The following is a 23,567-nucleotide window of genomic DNA, read 5'->3' as shown; positions in this document are numbered from 1 at the left end:
TGAGTGGAATTTAGGTTTACTGGAGGAATTTTATTTAATAATAAGGAGTCAAGAGCAGGTACTACTGCCATCAAAAGTGTAAGTACCACAGATGGGTAAAAGAATAAGTATTGTATAAGCTTCTGCTGTAAATAAATAGAAATCATACTTCCTTGACTGGAAGTTAAAAAACCTACGGTTTTTTTCCTAAAGTCTTTTACCCTACATTACACTTCACTAACCATATGACTTTGAGAAAAAGAATATTTAAAAATATAATTTAAAGAGTGCCTGGGTGGCTCAGTCAAACAAGTGTCAGACATCAGCTCAGGTCATGATCTCGTGGTTCACAAGTTCGAGCACTATGTCTGGGCTGACAGCTCAGAGCCTAGAGCCTGCTTCAGATTCTGTGTCTCCTCTTGATCTGCCCTCTCTCCTGCTAGTTCCCTTTCTTTCCCTCTCTTTCTCTCTCAAAAAAATACAAAATAAAGTAAAATTTATTTATTTATTTATTTTTTCAATATATGAAATTTATTGTCAAATTGGTTTCCATACAACACCCAGTGCTCATCCCAAAAGGTGCCCTCCTCACTACCCATCACCCACCCTCCCCTCCCTCCCACCCCCCATCAACCCTCAGTTTGTTCTCAGTTTTTAAGAGTCTCTTATGCTTTGGCTCTCTCCCACTCTAACCTCTTTTTTTTTTTTTCCTTCCCCTCCCCCATGGGTTTCTGTTAAGTTTCTCAGATTAAATTTAAAAAGAAAAGCCATTGCGAAGATCAGTGGCAAATATCAAAAGCCAAACTGGAGAAGGAACCTTGGTTTTTTGCTTTGCTTTGTTTTGTTTTTTCAACTTAAATATTTTTTTTCTGATCACTTAGAAATTTTTTTTATATTTAGATATTTTCAATATGAAATTTAATGTCAAATTGGTTTCGATACAACACCCAGTGCTCATCCCAACAGGTGCCCTCCTCAATACCCATCACCCACCCTCCCCTCCCTCCCACCCCCCATCAACCCTCTGATTGTTCTCAGTTTTTAAGAGTCTTTTATGTTTGGCTCCCTCCCTCTCTAACTTTTTTTTTTCCTTCCCCTCCCCCATGGTCTTCTGTTGAGTTTCAGTGCACTCTGCACTGAAAGTCAGTTCAGGGGTTTAAGAAACTGTTGAACTGACTTTTGATGCAGAGTGCACTCAAACTCAATGGTGGAATCACGATTCAGAGAGACAGAAACTACTGCTCCAAGAAGATAATAGATGCAGGCAGGACAAACAACAAATCTCTGCAGATAAGCATAACAAGAGTTTGAATGTTAAGAGTGTGAATGCATAGCAACAACAGAGATTTGTTCATAACTAGATGTTTTCATCTTAGCTGGCTCAAATCTTGCTCCTACTGGGTTGGGTACCTTTGATTTATCATCATGACTTGCTAATAAATGAGCTGAGAAAGTTTAACTCTTTGGAATCGCAGGTTCTTCATTTGTAAAGTGTGCATAATTATACCTCCATAAACTCATTTTAAGGAATATTAAATAGAAAACACTTGTAAACTGCCTGAGGTTTGCAAGAATACCTTTGATAAAGGAACATGAAGGAGTTTTCTCAGTAAAACTGTAAACAGTATCAGTAAAGGGTAAGGAACCAGGGCTGTGATAAGGACATCTCAATGTAAATAAAGAAACACTACATTTTGTGTGCTGATTGTTCTTAACGTACGTTATTCTATGCTATTTTCAACTATTAACCACATGTGTGTATACACAGAAGGGGTGTGGCCACGTCACTACCTCTCCTGGTAGATCTAAGGTATGTCCTGTGCTTTAAATCCCTCCTCTCACCTCTCAGACAGTCAACACAAGTGTGACACATTGTCCTCAGTACCAGAAACAATTGAAGAATAGAGAGAATTCAGTCTCAAAACTGCATATAGATTTATAATCTTTTAGGAAAACCTTAACCTCTTAAAGACTCTGTAATAAATTCTTAAATATGTATCTTACTAACTATTAGGTATGCCTCAACTACTGTTCTTACGTTCGGTGGATTGTCATCAGTAGCCTGGGGCCCAGTTTTCGCACCATATTTAAGCAAGATACCAGTGAGTTGAATCTGGTTTTAGAGTACAACTCACTTCTGATGTGCCCCACATCAGTTGTCAAAGGGCTACACTCTCATCTTTGCTCAAGTTGGGGGATTACATTCAATAACTCCCCCTGACTTACCTTTAAGACTAGCTTATTAGAAAAGATGTCTTTGCCTTAAAATGTCATTTACTTTTATTTGGGAATCAAAGAACAAATACACTAGAATAACAACAATCATCTGCTGCTGAGGACAACCTGCTTCGGTACCTGCAGAAGAGCATTCAAAACATACATGACACATTTCCCGTGGCTCTAACTTTCCTTTATCCAAAGGGAGATAATCATAACAGGCTTAGACAAACAACAACAACAACAAAACACTCAGCACAAAATCTGCCTAACCCTCATTACTTCAGCATTGCTCTTGGTGCTATTATCATCATTATTGTTATTAATGGAGTCGGAAAGCAACCATGGATAACTGGATCATTCAAGTCATGGAATTAAATCATGACACCAGCCCCAGGAGAAAGATACATTATATAAATGTAAAAGTTAGGTTTTTTAGGCTCAAAGTAGTAAGTGAAATGCCCGTCGTCACACACTTGTCAAGGGGCACAATATTCAGGAATCTCTCTGAACCCCTTGTTTCCTCCCTTTTCTCTTATTTTTCTCCAGCCATTTTAGTGACTCTCATGGCATCAATTACCTCTAATGTACATAAAACTTCAAATCTATATCCACCAGTTAAAATTCTCTTGTTCTCCAGGATCTTTAGAGATGACCGAACTGTCATCTCTATCAATATGGCTTAGCATCACCTCAAACTCAGTATGTCTAAAACTATACTAATTACCTACCACTCTCTGTACTAGTGAGGGTACATCGCCACCACCCTGGACACACACACACACACACTGCACACATTTGCATTCAGGCAGCATTCCATAACTCTGTGCCAACTTCCTACAGGCTCTTAGCACTGAACCACACAAGTAAGAAAATTGCTATTTAAATCACATTATAACTCAAATTTTAAAGTATCATCTTTGGAAAACAAATGTGGTCACAGAATATTTATTATTTTATTGATCATGATACGTAGAGGACTTATATGCCTACTTATACACACACACACACACACACACACACACACACACACACACACACATTTGGTCCTTTTTGTTTTTTTATCCTTACCTATAAGGCTTAATAACATATTTTTAGCATAAAATTGTAGTTTCATTTTTTTACATTTATTTTTCATTTTGAGAGAGAGAGACAGACAGAGACAGACGGAGAGAGCACAAATAGGGGAGGGACAAAGAGAGAAGGGGAGACAAAATCCCTTGCAGGCTCCATGCTGTCTGTGCAGAACCCTGATGTCGGGTTCATTTCTGGGAACCATGAGATCATGACCTGAGTAGAAATCTAGAGTTGGATGCCTAACGGATTGAGCTACCCAGGCATCCCAAATTGTTATTCTCATTTAAAATGCTTTCCTTATTATTCTGTCCAGATTTCCTTACCATTCTGTCCAAAAGTGAATTATATGACTTAAAGCATGATATTTATTTATTTATTTACTTATTTATTTATTTATTTATTTATTTTATTTACAGCATGTGTGCACAGCATGCATGAGCCATATGGGGGCAGAGAAATAGGGAGAGAGAGAGAGAATCCAAGCAGGCTCCATACTGTCAGTGCAGAGCCCCATGCCAGGATGGATCTGTGGAACCGCCAAACACAAGATCCTGTGACATGAGCCAAGATCAAGACTCAGAGGCTCAACCGACTGAGCCACCCAGTTGCCCCTGAACAGTCACCCCTGAAGTGGCGATGGTAGTCATATTGTGTTCCAGAACCTGAACATGTTCCACTTCCATCAGGAAAGCACGAAGATTTCTGCATGGTTATGCCCTTATCTGCACAGCACGTTATCATAAAAAGAGCTCTGACTATTTTGAAAGGTTAAAAACACTGATTCTATGATCTCATGTTTACATCCTGTCTTGTAAAGCATATTGTAATATGCTTGTTGGTAGCCGTGTTTCTCCTTTTGTTGTGAACTTTGTCATTGTCTTTCCTGGTAACCTATTGTGGTATTAGTGTTGATAAATATTAATACTTTTCATTTTTCTGTATTTAATATCAATTCCTTCTATGGTAGGGTTTTTAAACATGTTTTTAGAAGTTTTTAAATTTCATTATTTTCTGTTACAAAGACTTAATTTTTTGCGCTCACATCCACTCATCTTTTCCTTTGTCATTTTTGACCACTTCTGCTGAGGATAGAGTCCTCTGCAATGAGCTACGTAAATGCTTACATGGTTTTCTCTATTTTTCTTGTTACTGATTGACTTTTATAACTTAATCTATTTGAAATTTAGTTTCATGTGATAGTGAAGTGAGTCACCAAATGACCAATAAGGGACTAATCTTCTTTCCTATTTCAGTTTGAAATGGCTTTCACCATTCACTTATTTTATAAACATAATAGAAAAACTTATCTGTTTTTCCAGACATTCACTGCCAGGTGAATGCTCCTTGAAAGTGGTGGACAAAATTCCTTTGACCGGCAGCTCTCTGGCCCCTGCCAAAATCTCTGCCCCAGCCTCTAATGCTGATAGAAGGAAGCTTCTCATGCATGTAGTTTCCAATCTAATTCAACAAGCCACAAGAACAATACTTCAGCGTGGTGTCTTCACCTGGGGCTCTATGAGGGGACCATGGGCACAGAGACCCTTGTGGACAAAGCTGACTTCTTGGCATCCCAGTGGAACCCCAGGTCTCAAGATGCGTCTTCGTGTACTCCTGAGGGGACCTGCCACACATCCTTACATTCCAGCCCAGAGATTTGCAGGACCTTATAACAGAGCTACTCTGTGAGACAAACAGAGAAAGCAGAAGCTGCAGATAGTGATGTGGGCACCACCACACAGGAGAAATCACAAGTAACACTGTCTCGGTGCTCAGGCAAAAAAGGAGGGGTGATGGCTATTGCTAAGGGTGGAAAAGAACTATTGTAGGTAATTGCCTTAGAGGAGTGCCTGCCATAGACTGTGGCTGTCCTCATCTGGGCTCTCCCCTCTCTCCTCTCCTGTGCACGCTGCCCTTGGCTTCCAGGTATATTTGGATACTGCATCAAGAAAAGCCTAGTTACAGATGACATCAAGTAATGAGAAAAAGAAGGCAGGTGAGAAATGAAGGCTGATCAAGAAGAATAATGATCTTAGTATATGATAAAGTAAATGACAGAGAAAGACTTGGTGATTCCTTTAGAACAGGTGAAACAGGTGAGGATACTGTTAGAATAGTCAAAGGCAAATTCGAAAGGAAACACCGGATAATAAAGAGAAGGACCTGATTTTAGCCATGACATTTGTGTGTACGAGTTCATTTTCAGTCGCTGTGAGAACAGTGCTGATGATATGACTGGATGACAGGCAGATTCTAGGGCACTGAGAACTCAAAGGGAGTGGGGAAAACAGAATCGGTAAAAAATAAACGAGGAGGTGGCCCATGATTTCATTTGTGTTGCGTTATTGAGGGAATCTGAGTGGTGTGGAAGCAAACTATCCAGAGACAGGCTGAGGAACAGTAACAGTGGAGCTCTTGAATCTGTCCTTACCTAACACTCAACAACTGTGAACCTTTGTTTGAATAGAGTTTAGATCAAATGAGGTAAAGACAAAGATTATTTCTCCTATTTCTGATTCTCTTTGAGCAAAGCAACATGAAGCTACCTTCATCGGTCATGTCCAAGGTGACTAACAGCACCCAAGCACCCTTCTACTTCATCCTCACCGGCATCCCTGGATTTGAGGCCTCTCACATCTGGATCTCCATCCCCTTCTGCTGCCTCTACACCATCTCCATCATGGGTAACACCACCATTCTCACGGTCATCCGCAAGGAGCCATCCCTCCACCAGCCCATGTACCTATTTCTCTCCATGCTGGCCCTGACCGACCTGGGCCTCACCCTCACCACCCTGCCCACAGTCATGCAGCTCCTCTGGTTCAATGCTGATGAGATCGGCTTTGAAGCGTGTTTTGCACAGTTATTTTTCATTCATACATTCTCCTATATGGAATCTTCTGTGTTGTTGGCCATGTCCTTTGATCGCTATGTGGCCATCTGCCGCCCTCTGCATTATGCCTCCACCCTCACCGGTGAAGTCATTGGCAAGATCGGCTTAGCCATCATTTGCCGCTGTGTCCTGGCTGTTCTCCCCTGCCTTTTCCTACTCAAGCGCCTGCCCTTCTGCCGCTCCCACCTTCTCTCTCACTCCTATTGCCTCCACCAGGATATGATCCGCCTCGTCTGTGCTGACATCCGGGTCAATAGCTGGTATGGACTTGCTCTGATTTTGCTCATTAATGTGGTGGACTTTCTTCTCATTGTGCTCTCCTACACACTCATCCTGAAGAGTATCTTGGGCACAGCCTCCTGGACTGAGCGGTTCCGAGCCCTCAATAACTGTCTATCCCACGTGCTGGCTGTTCTGGTCCTTTATGTTCCCATGGTTGGAGTATCCATGACTCATCGATTTGCCAAGCATGCCTCTCCGCTGGTCCACGTTATCATGGCCAATATCTACCTGTTGGCACCGCCTGTGATGAACCCCATCATTTACAGTGTCAAGACTAAGCAGATCCGTCAGGGAATTATCTGCCTCCTTTCCCAAAGAGATATGTGCTTAAGATGAAAGAACGAATTTGTTAAATTACTCAGGAATTAGAGTCACAGGCTTATGGGGAGGGTATGGTCAGAATGAGAAATGATGACTTTACAGCAATATGCCATCCTGTGTTAAGGCCGTATGACATTGTCTTGTCTTTTTGCAAATTTTTGTTTTGGAGAACCTAGCAGCACATATCCTACCTAAAAGAGATGTAGATCTGAATTGATAAGATTCTAGCACATTTACTTGCCAGTGGAGTGGGCTTCATTAATTGAGTTAAGATGTAAATTTCATCCTCCTTTCTGGATATACTTCTCTCCCATGGGCTTGGTTACTTACATTTGAAGGAATCCCTTCGCTGTTGCCTCCGCCACCCATTGCTAAGGCAGCTCCACTCAGGCATCCAGGTAGACTCTAGCTCCACTGCCCTGGCTCACCCTACTTCATAGACACGCCCCAACTTTCTCCCGAAAAAGTAAAAAATAAAAAAGTGGTAAATCTTCCCGAGAGGATGGATGCAAATCAAGATGCTCAGCTATTCAGATTTATTTAATCAACATGATTTCAGCAGGTCAAATGAACACATGCAGAAGATTGGGGTGGAATGGTTAGGTCTCCCACAGTTAGAATAACGCTCTCACCTTATGACAGGTCCTTTAGTATTTAGAATTAAAACTTCAAGTAAGTCTACAGATAGTATTTGGGGGAGTAGGAACTCATTTTTCTGACCAGAGAAGACTGTGTTTTTAAAAATTTAATGTCCTTAACGTGGCTCAAACTGTCAGGGGAAAGTTCCCTTTGGCGAATCCTGTACTGGAAAAGGTTCCAAGAGAAAGAATATGGCCTACTTGATCATTATTTTGTGGAAACCAGGTTGGCTCTCTCAGAAATATCAGCTATCACTGTAGTCACAGAAAGGCAGCTATAACTGTGGTCACAGCTTCTGATTACTGAACCCATAGTGCAGGTGGCCAGTATGAGGACTGTCTTAGATTTGAATCAACATAGGCAGGGCTTCAATAGGAGTGTAGTGGGGAGGGTAGGATTAGGAAGCAAAAGGCAGAGAGCAAGTGGGGGAAGGATGTCTTTCTCCACCGATATCCTTCCCCCCTCCCCCGCCTTATTTTCCCACTTTCTTTACCAGAACCTAGAAGTTAGCATGTTTCTCCAGAGGACCAAAGATCAGCTGGCGTAGGGAAATAAATTGTAAAATGGGTGCCATGTGCAATCTCAGAACAGGGGAAATTAGGACCAGGAAATCCAAATGTTAAAAAAAAAAAAGTCAAAGAAATTGGTAGGAATATCGATCAAAGAAGACTTTTCTTTCAGTGGACAGTTACAGGCTTGAGAATTTCCCAAAACATCATGAGGGGAGAAAGAGTCTTGGGATTATGCCTGGTTTTGAAGAGGATCACATGACACCTTTAATAATATCTCTTTTTTTCATTAATAATTGTGTGACATTTTGACCATCTTATGAAACTCTCTGAATCCATTTTTTGGATTTCTAAAACTGGGCTAATAATATCCAGCTCAAAAGGCTGAGAATTTCCAATGAAACGTGGTATGTAGAAGACATGGGCTTGTATCACCAAGGTGCTAGGTTTATAGGAATTGTTTTCTCCATCTCCCTTCCAAAAAGTTACACTCTGGATTGTGAATGGGAACATCTATGGAAGCATCTGTGTTCTCAACTCCATGAGAATAAGAATCAGGGGGGTTAAATGATAATTGTCCACATGCACAGATGCTACCATTTCCCTCTCAAGACTTTCCCAGGTGGGAGGGTGGGTTTTTGAGGTGGAGGCGACAGAACAAAATTCAATTCAGGACAGTGAGATCTGTCAGTGTCATGGGCTGAATTGCTGAATTGTGTCCCCTGAAAATTCATATTTAGAAATCCTAAGTCCCCGTATCTTAGCATGTGACTGTAAAGATAGGGTCTTCAAAGAGGAAATTAAATTAAAATGAGATTAGGATGGGTTTTAGTGCAATATGGCTGGTGTCCTGAAAAGAAGAGGCAAGTAAGACACACATCAGCACAAGCATGGTGGGAAGGCGATGGGATGACAGAGGGAGAATATTGCCATCTACAAGCCAGGGGAGACAGGCCTCAAAGGAAACCAGTATGGTGAGAAATTGTGCAAGGCCTCCAGAGTCGTGAGAAAGTAAGTTTCTGTTGTTTCAGCCACCAAGTCTGTGGCACTTTGTTACAGTTGCCCTAATCAACTATTCCTACCTGTGGCCTGTATTTCTAGAACTATAAAATTAAGGTCAACTGTAGAAGATAGTAGAGATATTTCGGTTATAAAGAGACATGCATTTGGAAACACAAAGAGAAATTCTTGGGCAAAATAAGTGTTTCCATGACCAGTGAATGGTCTGGCTGACTGTCTGGGTTATAAAATGTAGGCTAAGTAATGGAAGACAAGGCATGCATTGACTCCCAGCCAGGTTTATGTTGCTTGTGTCTCTGCATGATGTCTTTGCAGTGGCTGTTGAGAATTATCTCTGCCTTTTAAGTAATCTCTTAATGAGAGCTCTCTATCAACTGAATTTTATGGCCGCCTATGTCCAGAACCTCAGACAACAGCCAATATTTAACTGGAACCAAAAAAAGATTAAATGAAGAATTCTGCTCCTATTCTTTGTTCAGGCTTTCTGTTTCCTGTCCCTAGACAAAACTGTTATTTGTGTGTGTGCATATATGTATGTGTATGGTCTTCATGACTTAAGAAATCACATGATATGTTTAAGAATTCAAAATAGATTTGCTTTCTGAAAAATTTTTTTGGCTAATGTTAAATGTTTCTGCATAAGTTACTCACTGCCTAGGATCTAAACGACTATACGAGTCCCATTGGGATACAGAAGTGTGTATTTCATAAAATTCAGAAGATGGTATTCTTGACCCTTTTTGTATATAAATTTCATATAAATGAAATTATCCAGAGTAGTCTTTTGTGCCTGGCTGCTTTTGCTCCCCATGTTTTTGAGGTTCATTCATGTCTCTCTGTGTAGGATAGTTTGTTCCCTTTTATTGCTGAGTGATATTTCATCATATGGATATCCACAATTTTGCATATCCATTCACCTGCTGGTGGGCATTTGGCTTGTTTCATATTAGGGCTATTCCGAAAAAGCAATGCTGTGTACTTTTTATGTGAATACATGCTTTTACTTCTCCTGTGTAAATATCTAGCTGTGCCTGCCATGTCGTTTGCCAAAGCACTCACGCTATTTTATATTTCCGCCAGCAATACGTGACATCTTTGCTAACACTTAACACTGTCAGTCACTTAAATGTTAGTCATGCTAGGTTGTTAAGTACTATCTCACTGTGGTTTTAACTGCATTGTATTTTATCATATTGTAAAATGTCTTCCTATACCCTGTATACAAGTCCTTTATGAGATATACGTACTGTAAATATCATCCCCCTGTCATTGGTTTGCTTTTTCATTTTCTTAATAACGTGTTTTGAAGAGCAGAGTTTCCAAAGTTCAGATGAATTGCATGCCTGTTAAACCTAATACAAAATTTGGGCTTGCATTTTGCATATACTTTTAAAAATAAAACTTTTTATTTCAAGATAATTGTAGATGTGTATGCAGTTGTAAGAAATAACCAGTCACCTTGACTTTACAGAAGCTGTCATTAGTGGACATGTAATCTAGTAATTCATGGCAAAAAGGTCACCACGATGGGATGAGCCGGATGAAGTCCAGAAGAATAGTTTATGGTGAGGAAAACGTTTGCATTGTAATTGGAGGCCTGGAAGTAAGAGAAACTGAAAACATGAGACCACTTACTGATCAACTAACCCAGCCCTGTCAATCCACTCTACACAAAGACCTGTGTCCCTTAGGAAGTGTGAGAATGGTCCTTCTCGTTTGACTAAAGGTTTCTGGGAAACCCTAGAGAGCCATAGGCAGATAAAGGGGAACAATGAGCCCCATGCTGACAGGGCTGAAAGAGGTGGAAGGTCAAGGAATAGACCCATCATGGGGTGCCTGGGCTCAGTCGGTCAGACTCTTGACTTCAGCACAGGTCATGATCTCAGGGTTCGTGAAAGTGAGCCCGACATCAGGCTCTGCACTGATGCATAGAGCCCACTTGGGATTCTCCCTATCTCTCCCTCTCTCTCTGCCCCTCCCCCACTCACATGGACACACATTCTCTCTCTCTCAAAATAAACAAACATTTATATATATTCCCATCACATGGCATGCTGAGGTTACTGAAGGCTAAGGGGAAGGGAGAAAAGAAAAACAGGAATAACCAGGTACAGTACCCCAGACCTACTAAACCCTAAAAATAGGGTCTGAGATTCTACTAGAGAGAATTTGGGTCTTTTGCTAGGAGTCTTAGGATCTAAAACCTGGGCATTATGAGATTGTCCCTATTTTACTTTATGCCTAAAATGAGGGAATTTAATCAACTGTTCCTCAATCTCAGAGTCTCTTAGTACATAAATTTTTAGGGTGGAAGGCCATTAGATGGTGGTACAGAGAGTCTGATTCCTTCCATGACAGGAAGGAAGCTACTTTATAAGCTCCCATACAATTTATTGTTTAAACAATGACATTTTGGGGGAGGGAAAGGGAGTGCTACTGATAATGATGCTGAGGAAAGTAAGTGTAAACCATGATTATCTGGGGCAAACCAGAAAATATGCTCACCTTACTCAAAAGCATGTTCCTAGGATGATCTCTCTTGCTTGGGGTATATTCTTAATCCTTGCCTAACTTATCAAAAGCAGTAATTTGTTTCACCTCAATTCAAACATGATTAGGTCTCAAGTCTTTACTGTTATCTTGCTAGTTATCAGGCTTTTTGCTGGGACTTTTGAGGGGAAATGGAAAAATGAAATTCACTATCTCTGCCTTCACACTGATTACATCTGACGTGCATGTACACACATGCAGAGACCCACACATGTTGACAAGTTGTGAAATAAAAAGGACTAGGGAGAACACCTGTGATCCAAGGTCAAGCCTGTGACAATGCTTAGAATCCCTCATTCCTATTCCTCCACTAAATGTCTGCTGTACAGCCTGGCCCACAGCAGAAACACCATCAGTTTATAGATGGACCCAAAGTCTCTGCCCTATTGGAGGGATTCAGAGCAATTTCCTCTTGCAGGAGAACAAGGTGAAAATCCCCTGTCGGATTGGCTTGGTCTTGACACTGTAGATGATGGGGTTGAGCACAGGAGGCACAAAGAGGTAGAGGCTAGACATGAGTGTGTGGACCAGGGGCGAGGCATGCTTGGCAGCACGATGCATCACAGACACACCAATCATGGGCACGTAGTACATGAGCACTGCGCAGATATGTGACACACACGTGTTGAGGGCCTTCCGCCGTCCCTCCCCAGAAGCAATGCCCAGCACCGTGTAAAGAATCAGCACATAAGAGACAATGATAAGCAGTGAGTCCAGCCCAAAAGTGGCCAGGACAATGGCCAAACCCAGGATGCTACTGAGCTTCGTATCAGCACAAGGCAGCTGGATCAGGTCTGAGTGGAGGCAGTAGGAATGGGAGAGTACATTGGTGTGGCAATAGGGCAGTTGTTTCAAAAGGACTGGAAGTGGGGCCATGAGCGTCACACTCTTCAGTGTGATGCCCAGACCCATGCAAATGATACGTGGCAGGGTTAGGATGGCTGTATATCGCAGTGGATTGTAGATGGCTACAAAGCGGTCATAACTCATGGCCAACAGGATCCCTGATTCCATGCAGGAGAAAGTGTGGATGAAGAACATCTGAGCCAGGCAGCCATCCAGGTCAATCTGGCGGGCATCAAACCAAAGAATACCCATGACAGTGGGCAGTGTAGACACAGAAACACCCACCTCTGTCACAGCCAACATGGAGAGAAACAAGTACATGGGCTCGTGAAGGGCAGGGTCTGCCTGCACTGCTGCCATGATTAGGTTGTTACCCACAATGGCCACAATATACACAGTGAAGAAAGGAATGGAAAGCCAGCCATGTTGGGCCTCCAATCCTGGGATGCCAGTCAGGAAGACGGATAGATCAAGACTTCCATTGCTTTCAGCTCCCATGTCACCAACAGCAGAGATAAGCCTTCACCTACATTTGAAAAAAAAATCAAATTAACTTCCTCCTGAAGGTCTTCTGCCTTCACAGTCCACTGCAAAGGCTGAAGGAAGGATATGGAAGGAAGTGGGGGAAATTGGAAACATCTACATCATTCTGGGTAAAAACATAACAGACATTCCTCTCACCTCCTATTCCCCTGACCTCTAGAATCCTTAAATTTTACATGTAAAAGAGATATTTGAGGCTGGCTGATCTTATGAGAGACAGAATAGCTTAAAAATTAAGAGCAAAATATTAGAATAAATCAAGCCTGTCAAAATCCATACTCAGCTAGTTACTAGATGTGTGATATGGACAGCTTATCTATATTCTGATCCAAAGGGTTTTTTTTTTACTTGTTTGGTTTTTGTTTTTTACTTGTCAAGTGGAGATATTAATAATACTTTTATTTGTGTATAAGAAATAAATGGGAAAATTAAGATCATATGTTCAGTGTTTTAGAGCTCTGTATGTGGATTCTATGACACCTCAGTTGGAAGCCCAGTTAAAGCTCAGTTTACTTTCAGTGTGACCTTGAACAGGTAACTTAACCTTCCCAAGTTTCAGTGTGTCCATTTGTAAATTAGGGATAAAAATATATTTGCCTCATGTGGTTGTTGGTGAACACAATATTGTATGGCATATAAAACGCTGAATAAATATAAACTCTTTTACTCTTAGGGAGACAATAAGACCCAGAGAGGAAGATTAAGTCGTATACCAAAAGCCTGAATCAGTATCCACAGAACGTAAGTTATGGCTTAGATATGCAGGGTCTCCTGGTAGTGATGTTTCCATTTCCCTATGGAGATGAGAGAGAGTAAACCTCAGGATCTAGGATGGAGTCATTAGAAAGAATTGCATTTCAGCTCTGCCAGTGCAGATCTGAGAAAACAAGGACACCAAGGATAACGGAGGACAGTGCTAACCTCCATGTGTCCCCACTCTGCTCAGGGAAAAAAATGTTTTGAATGAAAATGAGACAGGGTTTTACAAAACTGATAAAGGGAGAAATACGAATAAAAGTGGAAAATGATATGGACATCCCAACTGAGAATTCTATGAATACACAAATGACTTCTAAATTTAAAAACAAGAGTTCAGAGTGAGAAGATGTATTGGCTTCAAAATAGCAGACCTGATCTGGAATCCATGGAGAGATCAAAGACACAGAGATAAAGGACTCCATTAGTTGCAAGAGATCAGAAAGAATTAGTTAAACCCCAATCAGAAGGTGAAAATAAGGTGCCTGGGTGGCTCAGTCAGTTAAGTGTCCAACTCTTGATGTCAACTCAGGTCACAATCTCACGACTAGTCGTACGATAGAGCCCTGAGTCAGGCTCCATGCTAGGTGTGGATCCTGCTTAAGATTCATTCCCGGGGCACCTAGGTGGCTCAGTAAGTTAAGCGTCAGACTTCAGCTCAGGTCATGATCTCACAGTTTGTGAGTTCAAGCCCTGCATCAGGCTCTGTGTCAGCACAGAGCCTGGAGCTAGCTTCTGATTGTGTCTCTGTTTCTGTCTCTGTCTCTGTCTCTCTCTCTGCCCCTCCACTGCTCATGTTCTGTCTCTCTCTCCACAATAAAATAAACATTTAAAACAATCAAAAAAAATATTCATTCTCTCTCTCTCTCTCTCTCTCTCTCTCTCTCTCTCTCTCCCCCCTCTGCCCTTCCCCCTCTCACACTCCCACTAAAAAAAAGTTTTAGAAAAAAGGTAAAAATAATATGTGATATGATATAAGGTACCAGGTGCACCACAATTAAAATAACAACTGAGATAACATAACTTAAATTTGTAAAACAATTTTTTTTAATTTTCTTTAAATGTTTATTTATTTTTGAGAGAGGGAGAGAGAGACAGACAGACAGTTCAAGCAGGGAGGCAGCAGAGAGAGAGGGAGACACAGAATCTGAACAGAAGAATTCTGAACACAGAACAGGCTCCGAGCTGTTAACACAGAGCCCGAGGTGGGACTCGAACTCCTGAACCGTGAGATCATGACCTGAGCTGAAGTCAAACACTTAACCCACTGAGACACCCAGGCGCCCCTGTAAAACAAATTTTAAAAGATGAAGTAGGAAGGTGCAATCACAACTGGGATACAAACTGAGTTCTCCCCAGTGATCAGTTCACTTATTCACACAAGCGACACGGAGGTGTGATTCACAGATTCTTGACCAATTCTTTACCCTGTGGTTACCTCCTGGATGTGACATGGTCCATATTTATCTAATGAGTTTAATGGAAATGCTCCACTGGAATGGACACACAGTCAGGACAATATACAGCTAAGAGAATGCAAGAAGCTATGACCATGGAGAGACACAAGGTGACAGTGAGAAGGGCCCCAGAGCTGCCTCCTCGTACTCTCTTCACTCTGGAGCCCTCTCTTTATGCACCAGCCCTGCTGAAATCCCACGCACTCTATTTCCCAAGCTTCCCTCAAGAGTAACAACTTTTGTGACAGGTGATATACTGACTTGTGTTTTTATCCATTTGCATCCCTTGGCCCTACCTTGTAGATCAGTGGTTCTCAATCTTGGCTACACATTAGAATCACCTAGGAAACGTAAAAAATCCCAGTGCTCACATAACACCCCAAACCAATTAAATTAGAATCTTTGGATGCAGTATCCAGTTATCAATATGTTTTAAAGCTTCCAAAACGAACCCAACATTGAGAACCACTCCAGACCCGTTTTCTGATACTCCTACAGTGACAGTTTATTAGACAAAATTGTAACTTTCAAGGACTCCCCAAGTTAGCTTTTTTATTTAAGACCGCCTTCCTACCCCACTCCTGACCTGTAACTTAAACAATTCCTTGTGCCTCATTGTCTGCTAGATTTTTCAACATCCTGGAGCTCCTCTAAATAAACCTGGGTGTGCTCATAATGCTCTGTGGGGATCTCCAAGGTGATGCCCACAGATGTAACCCAGGTTGGGGGCTAGTGTTGCATATCACTCCCATGAAGGTGCACCTAAAGACAGAGCATTTGATGCCTGTGTCTAATCATCTCACCTGTGGGTCTCCCCTGCCCCTGATAAAACCTCATCTTTGGCAGGAAGTAACAGTGAAGCCATGGAAGCACGAGCCACGATCCATGGTGTGGAGCGGGAACATGCAAGCTGGAGAATGGGAAGGGCAGTACCCAGGAGAGCACAGTTCCAGGAAATTGACTCATGTGATAAATTGGATCATAGAAATGATAACCAGGGTGGGAATAAAGAGATGATAAGCAGAGAGGCCACTTTCCCATTCCAAGCTGCCCCATGTTAGTCCCGTAACAATCATGTTAATTAAACCAGTAAGAGGTTAATCTGGTTCTTTCAACTGTAAGTCCTGCGGTCTTTCCTATGAAGTCCAGCAGCAGCTTCTGAAACTGAAGCCACATAAGTGAGAAGAATGGGGAGATGCTGGAGAACTCGGTCTTCTTCATTTCCACGGGCAGTGCAAAGGACAGGATGGCAGACACACACTCTTTCCTGACTCCTACACAGACTGGGGGCCAAGAGAAATTGAACAGGAGTTAAGTGACCTTCTAAAGGTCCACTGATTCCATTGCCAACTGATTCCATTGCCTCTCAGAAGTCCACTGATTCCATTGCCAACTTACAGTCTCTCTAGAACCTGAAACCAGAGTCCAACCTTGCACCCACTCAGAGAGTCCCCTCCATGGCATCTTTATCAAACTATCACCCACACTCAGCTTGAACATTCCCAGTGATGGCAAGCTCACTGTACCTAAAGCCACTATCCTGGTTAGATGCACTGACTTACAAAGTCTTACTTTGGGCTTAAAGGTTCTTCCTCCACATCATATATAATTGCTGCAGACACAGAGACACAACAGTCTTTTTCAGATTTCACCTGAATATTGTTCTTCATGGTATCTGCTAATTTCTTGAAAACTACATCTCAACTTGCAAACATAGTTAGACTGTGAACTCCACCAAAATAAAGAGGAGTATTGACTTTTTTCATGTTGTGTAATTAGACCCCTAATACTAGCACAGGGTCAAGCACATAACAGATGATTAATAAATACTGTAACCGGATAGATAAATAAATAATTGAATAGATACATTGTATCTGAATATGCCAAACATAATATTCTGTAACCTTCCCTTGTTCAGATTATCTTAAATTATTTTTGCTGTTCAAAGTAGCTGATTTTTCATTTCTTCACCATATATCCCCCTGTCCGGGTGACTCACAGATCATCAGTCTAATATGAATCAACGGTGCAATATGTAGCTTATAAAAACTTCATGGGTTTTAGTCTTTGCTAAAAGAAGTATTTTATTCAAAGATAATACGTCCTAACATGCACACATACAATTCTATACTTTATCCCCACTGCTTACATCGTCCTTATTTTCTTTGATAATGTTCTTAAGTCCCACTAGTAGTCAGACTGAAAACTTCAATTTTATCTGAAGCTTTTCCTAACACTTTTTAAGCAGAAATAATAATTTTATCACCTGTGACTTTAAAATAACTGTACAGACTTTTCCCATTTTGCTAGAATTACATTCATGCCTCTGTCCTCCCTGTCCTGAGCTCTTTTACAGTCAGACCTGTGCTTAGTTCAATCTTGTCTTCCTAACACTTTACAGAATTCTAACACAAAGACATGCTTAAGAAATCATGAATTTATAATAAATAAAAGCATGACCATACTGCTTGGGACCATAACGGAAGTACATTCAGCTCTGGGCTCCACACTGCAGATGGGAGGTAAACCAACTGGGACACACTCAAAGGCAAGGGGATCAAGTCATTGAAACAGCATGGAAGGAGTCAGTGGTGCTTTGAGAAGAGGAGATAGAGAGGAGGTAGGGATGTGTGGGGGTGGGTGTAAGAGGTGATGAGCAATAAACAGAGATCACAGGCAGTCAGTCTGGGGCCCAGGTAAGGAGGATTTTTCTAAGAGTCAAAGCTGCACAATAGGGATAATAAACTTCTGGTCAGTGGAGACGTTCACGCAAAGACTGAATAATCCTTGATGGGAATATTAGAGGGGCAATTCCAGCATCTGCTGAATTAGGATTAAAGGCTCTTTCACCTGCCTTTCCGCCCTCACACTTATGTCCAGACTGCCAAGGTCTCTCTTATTCCATGACACTGAGAATATCATGGCTGCAGATCTCTGTGGGACCCAACAGAGATCAGAGATCATGGCGCCCCCTGCCAGGTGATCGCGTGTCTTTCTCTAAACCAGTCTCCAGCAGCCTTATCTGAAAGTGTGTGGGAGGACACGGGGGCATTTGAATAAATATTACTCTATGTGTAGGAAACCTACCTGAAAATAAGATCTGGGGACTTTTTTTCCTAGTAAACCTCTCCTTCACTGGCCAAACAAACTGTAGTGAATACACAGCACGCATGTGCCTTAACAGAGACTCACTCAAAGATACAGAGACATGAGAGAGACCAAGAGAACCTCAGGGGCACAAATGGAATTGCAGACAGAACACTCTTGCGCACATACCTAGGAGATGCAAATAGACTCAGATTCACCTGAGAGAGCTTTGTGAAGTAGCTTTTGGATTGATTGAGGGTAGGCCAGAGCTCACAATGGCACCGGAATGAGCCTCAGGCAGGCACTGGCCAAGAGAGTAGGTGGACTCTATGTCCCTGAGAGTCCCCAGAGCCCAGGGCCTTGGGGTCCACGTTGTGCCCGAGGGTGATGCTGAACTGGTTATGGGGAAAGGAGGGAGATGAGATCTCGCCTTGGGGACAGAAGGAAAAGAAAAAACACATCCTCTAGAGATGCTGCCCTGTCTCCACACAGAAAATAAAATCCCAACTCCTTCCCTATGTTGAAGAGGATGGAGATAAATTTCTACAAGCTCCATGGCAACATCCCCTCTGCCCTCAAGTGTCCAATTTCAAAACTGGAACTCTGCACCCTTAATCCAGCATCTACCTCCTCATATTCTGGGCTTAAAACCTATATCTGAGGCATAACCTAAAGTTTAGACCCCAGTGGGCAAACTCTAGGACTCAGAGATCAAGAGAAGAGAGCTTGGAGCCCAGAGTTTCACCAATAGGGGATATAACCAAGCTTCCTTCATCCACTTATGACGACTGTTCCCTACTCAATTTTCACTCCTATCCCTACTACTCAACCTCTCACCAAGCTCCAAAAGATGAAGGTCTCTTCCAGGAGAGACGTCCCAAGATACTGAAAGACCATGGGGTACAAAGTCACAGAAATGTAGGTTTGAGTCAAAGGTCTACCATCTACCAGACTTTATATCTCAAGAAACTAGCATTTCTTCAACTTAGAACCTAATTCATAAGGAGGATAGTAACCATATATAGGGGTAGACATTCAAATGAAAAGAAGAAAGTGACATTTTTTAATGTGATTGTACCACACATGATAATTATCCTTATTATAAATTCTAGTGGACTCCCCAATTTCAGATCCCTCTAATAAATTCTTTCCCCCAGATACCTAGACTTCCCATTAAGTATTTCAGTTGACCTCTTCCTTATTTCAGTTTCAGGTAGGGTGTAAGTGTATTTTGGGGAGAAACAGCAGAAGAGCTCTCTCCCCTTTCTTAATCAAAGGGTGGGATGCATGGGGAAAGCAAAGAGAACATGGATATAGAGTAAATTTCCCCTTCCCCATATGGAACTTTGAACTATCTCATAGAGGCAGTTTAAGAGCAATCTCTGCTTTCCCATTGCTGTAGAATTGTTTGCATTAGGTTAATGACTTGGGAACCTGGAGATGGAATTCAGAAGAACACAGATGACAATTTTGTGAATAAGGTCACAGAATTATGGGGGAAAAAGAGACCTAAAAATGCCTCAGAATAGGCATTAGGCCCTGGTGAGAAGGGGCCAGGATTTCAAAAGTCATAGAGCAAAGTAACTGTAGCTATGTCATTAGGGACAACATGATGCGGAACAGGCATCAGATCAGATCCAATTCATTCATTTATTTAATTAGTCACTTGGTTGTTCATTTATTTACCATGTATTGGGTGTACCAAACACTGCTAGGTGTAGGATTTTAGGTTTGACTGCCATTATCTCTCTTTTTTGACTTTTCAGAAGCCCTTTTAAGAATCAGTTTCTGCCTCCATTTAATGACAAGAAAAGTAAAGAGAAACCCTATGTACTTGTTCAGAGTGGTAATACTAAACATAACTCCTGTACAAATCCCAACAAAAGGGACTTATAAATTAGAAGTGTTAAAAGTCATCTCTGGGGAAATTATGAAACATTTTCCCCCACAAAGCTTAAAGAGAAGAATCAATTTGCCCTGTAAAATAGAAGTGAGATTTTCCAGAGCAGATTGAAGCAAAGATAGGCACAATGCAGGTAGGTGTTTGGTGTAGAAGAATATAACCACGTTAAGCAGATGTCTTCTAAAAAAGGAAATACTTGCTTCAGAAAAAAAGTTCATAGACTTTTTAGAAAAGAGAGAGAAACCTCAGAAGATGTGCTGGTCAGGGGACTTATATGCATTGAAATCCCAATGACACAGAACTGTTGCAAGGTCCCACATCCCACTGTGACAACCAGCTGATTTTTGCCTCCCAGGTTCTAACTGCCTAATGGGCAACCTTAAAATTGGAGCTTGCCTGAATTTTGGATTCCAGGTAGGTTGTGATGGCATGGGGGATAAGAAGGGAATCGCACGATGGAACAGTGGCCTCAGAGTGACTGTGGAATGGCTGGTGATTGTTCATCAAATCCTTCTGTGAAGCTATTTCAGTGTTCCCACTTCGTGGAGATAAAAGTCTCTAAGTCGGCATTTCCCGTCACCACCTGCACCATATGCCTAGTTGTCCTGCACTCAGTCTCCCCAAGCTTTATTTATTTTTGTAAATGTTTATTTATTTATTTTGACAGAGAGAGATAGAGCATGGGCGGGGTAGGGGCAGAAAGAGCAGGAGACAGAGAATCCCAAGCTGACTCCATGCTGTCAGTGCACAGCCCAATGCAAGGCTTGATCCCACGAACTGTGAGATCATGGCCCGAGCCAAAATTAAGAGTCAGAAACTCAATGGACTGAGACATCCAGGCACCCTGCCCCAGCATGATCTGGCTAGGCGGTCTCTCAAGATCATGTTTCCCAAGCTTCTCAGTGTGAAACTTCCCCTTCGTCTAAACAAAGCTGTTTGGAATTCTCCTAAATATTCTAGACCAATATTCTAGGTTAAAGCTTCTCTCAACCTTTGACATATATCAGAATTACCCAGAGGGCTTATTAAAAACACAGATTGCTAGGGGGGCCTGGGCGGCTCAGTCGGTTGAGCGTCCAATTTTGGCTCAGGTCATGATCTCATGGTTTGTGGGTTCAAGCCCCGCATCAGGCTCTGTGCTGACAGCTCAGAGCCTGCAGCCTGCTTCAAATTCTGTGTCTCCTCTCTCTGCCCCTCCCATGTTCATGCTTTGTCTCTCTCTGTCTCTCAATAATAAATAAACATTAAGAATAAAAAATTTAAAAAAAAACAACAACACAGATTGCTAGACCTCACCCCCCAGAGTTTCTGGTTCAGGAGATCTGAGGAAAGTCCTGAGAATTTGTACACTTAACAAGTTCCCAATCATGGCTGATGATGCTGGTCTGGGAATCACACTTTGAGAAACACTTGTCCAGACTCTTATACTTTGTGGGTCTCACCATTTTTGTTACATATCAGATAGGCATTACCTGAAAGATGTCTGAAAGAGTAGTGCTGTGCTTCTCAAGCTTTAGTCACCAAACAGACTGTATTTAGTCTTATTAAATACAATTTGAATCCAGTAGGTCTTGTGTGAGGAGAAGAGTCTGTTTCTCCTAACAAGCTACCAGGTACACCAGTGTGGTTGTTGTCCATTGGGCCACACTTGGAACAGTAAGGTTCTAGCCTTCTTTTGCTTCAATATTTCTTCTCAAGCAGTTATTCATGCTATTTTTGCTAAGATCATTATCTTCTTTTTTCCTGCCACCCTGTACCAAGTACCTTAACCTTACCTCTCATCTTTCACAAACTACTTGACACACACACACACACACACACACACACACACACACTTAACTTGACCTCCACAAACCAAACAGGTCCTCTTTCTCACATGAAGCACCAAGCCTTTACAGAATTTTGTCTCCAATGTTTATTATTTCCCCCACTCTAGGTGGTAGTAGAATTATTTGTGTTCAGCCTATTTCCTCTGTAAAACTTCCATTGTTTCCATATGTCAAACATTTTTCAGGGCATCTGTTACTCTTTTATATGCTTTTTCCTTGATATGTCTATCTCTTACTTAACAGTTCACCTCGTTCACCATCATAACATTCTTAGTGACTGGCACTAGCTTTTTCACATGGTGAATGATCAGTACATATTTAGGTCATTTTATTGAGTCAGCTGTTCTTTTATTCGCTCTGTATTCACAACTATCAAGGTCCTGGTTCCCCTCCTGTGTCTCAGCATTCCTCAAGCTGGCAAACAAGTCCAAGTCCTTTCTCTCAGTAGCCTTCCTCAGCTCTGGGATTTATAGAGGACTTTGAGGATCCCTCTGCGTATCTCCTTTGTCTTCACACTGTAGATGATGGGGTTGAGCATGGGGGGTACAAACAGGTAGACATTGGACATCATGCCATGAACAACAGGTGGGGCACTCTTCCAGAAGCGGTGGATCATGGAGACAGTAATTATGGGCACATAGAAAGCCAGCACTGCACAGATGTGTGACATGCAGGTGTTGAATGCCTTGAGCCGCTGCTCCTGAGATGCGATGGCCAGCACAGCTCTGAGGATCAATGCATAAGAAAGCAGGATGAACGCTGAGTCTACACCATAGGTGAAAATGACCACAAAAAGCCCATAGATGTTGTTAACATGGGTGTCTCCACACGCCACTCTCATGAGATCTGGATGGAGGCAGTATGAGTGATGCAGAACTTTGCCCTTGCAGAAGGGCAGCCGTTTTACCAAAAAGGGGAAAGGGAAAAGAGTGATGAAACTCTTGGTGAGGATGCCCAGGCCCATAGCCAGGATGCGGCTGTTGGTGAGCACAGTGGCATAGCGCAGTGGGTCACAAATAGCCACAAAACGATCAAAGCTCATGGCCAGCAGTATGCCTGATTCCATGAAAGAGAAAGTGTGGATGAAGAACATCTGGACCAAGCAGGCATCGAAGCCAACATGGCGGTGGTTGAAGCAGAAGGTAGCAAGCACAGTGGGAAGTGTAGACAAGGACACTCCCAGATCGTTGAGAGAGAGCATAGAGAGGAAGCAGTACATGGGCTGGTGCAGAGCAGGCTCCTGAGCCACCAGAGTGAGGATGCTGAGGTTGCCTATGATGGAAATCAGGTAGAGGATGCAGAAAACCAGGGCAACCCAGGCGTGGCCTGTCTGCATCCCAGGAATGCCTGTGAGCTGGAGTGTGGCTGGCTGGAAGGGGGTACCATTGACACCCAACATGGCAGGCAGGTGGGAGAATGCAGATGGGGTATAAGCCCCTGAGGATGTATTGGGGGGGTTCTTCACTTTCTTTCAGACATTCTGTCTCCAACACAAAAGGTTAGAGATTGAAAGAGTTTATCTATGTTCCTGCTTCTCCCATCAGACTATGAGCTCTTTGAAGACAGTAACTGGGTTCTAATAATTTCTGTATCATCAGGGCCCAGCACCCTGTCTGAGCCATAGTAGGAACTCCATGAAGGTGTGATGATCAGGTGAGGGCC

The 23,567-nt window shown here is 42.2% G+C and overlaps 3 protein-coding genes across 3 annotated transcripts; 1 reads left to right on the top strand and 2 right to left on the bottom strand.

Annotated features, from left to right (window-relative positions):
• Positions 1–5,806: 5,806 nt before the first annotated feature.
• Positions 5,807–6,781, top strand: LOC109259990 (olfactory receptor 51Q1-like). The gene has a single exon (XM_019437985.2). The coding sequence runs from the start codon at positions 5,807–5,809 to the stop codon at positions 6,779–6,781; it is 975 nt and encodes a 324-aa protein (XP_019293530.2).
• A 5,099-nt stretch (positions 6,782–11,880) lies between these two features.
• Positions 11,881–12,828, bottom strand: LOC109260034 (olfactory receptor 51I2-like). Its single transcript, XM_019438021.2, has one exon. It carries the CDS (start codon positions 12,826–12,828, stop codon positions 11,881–11,883), a length of 948 nt encoding a protein of 315 aa, XP_019293566.2.
• A 9,531-nt stretch (positions 12,829–22,359) lies between these two features.
• Positions 22,360–23,304, bottom strand: LOC109260028 (olfactory receptor 51I1). The gene has a single exon (XM_019438016.1). It carries the CDS (start codon positions 23,302–23,304, stop codon positions 22,360–22,362), a length of 945 nt encoding a protein of 314 aa, XP_019293561.1.
• Positions 23,305–23,567: the final 263 nt, after the last annotated feature.

This window comes from Panthera pardus, unplaced genomic scaffold, assembly GCF_024362965.1.
Source record: "Panthera pardus isolate Hobbes unplaced genomic scaffold, ASM2436296v1 HiC_scaffold_12, whole genome shotgun sequence".
Taxonomy (NCBI): Eukaryota; Metazoa; Chordata; class Mammalia; order Carnivora; family Felidae; genus Panthera; species Panthera pardus.
Note: the sequence above shows the minus strand (reverse complement) of the source record. Positions and strands in the feature narration are given on the sequence as shown.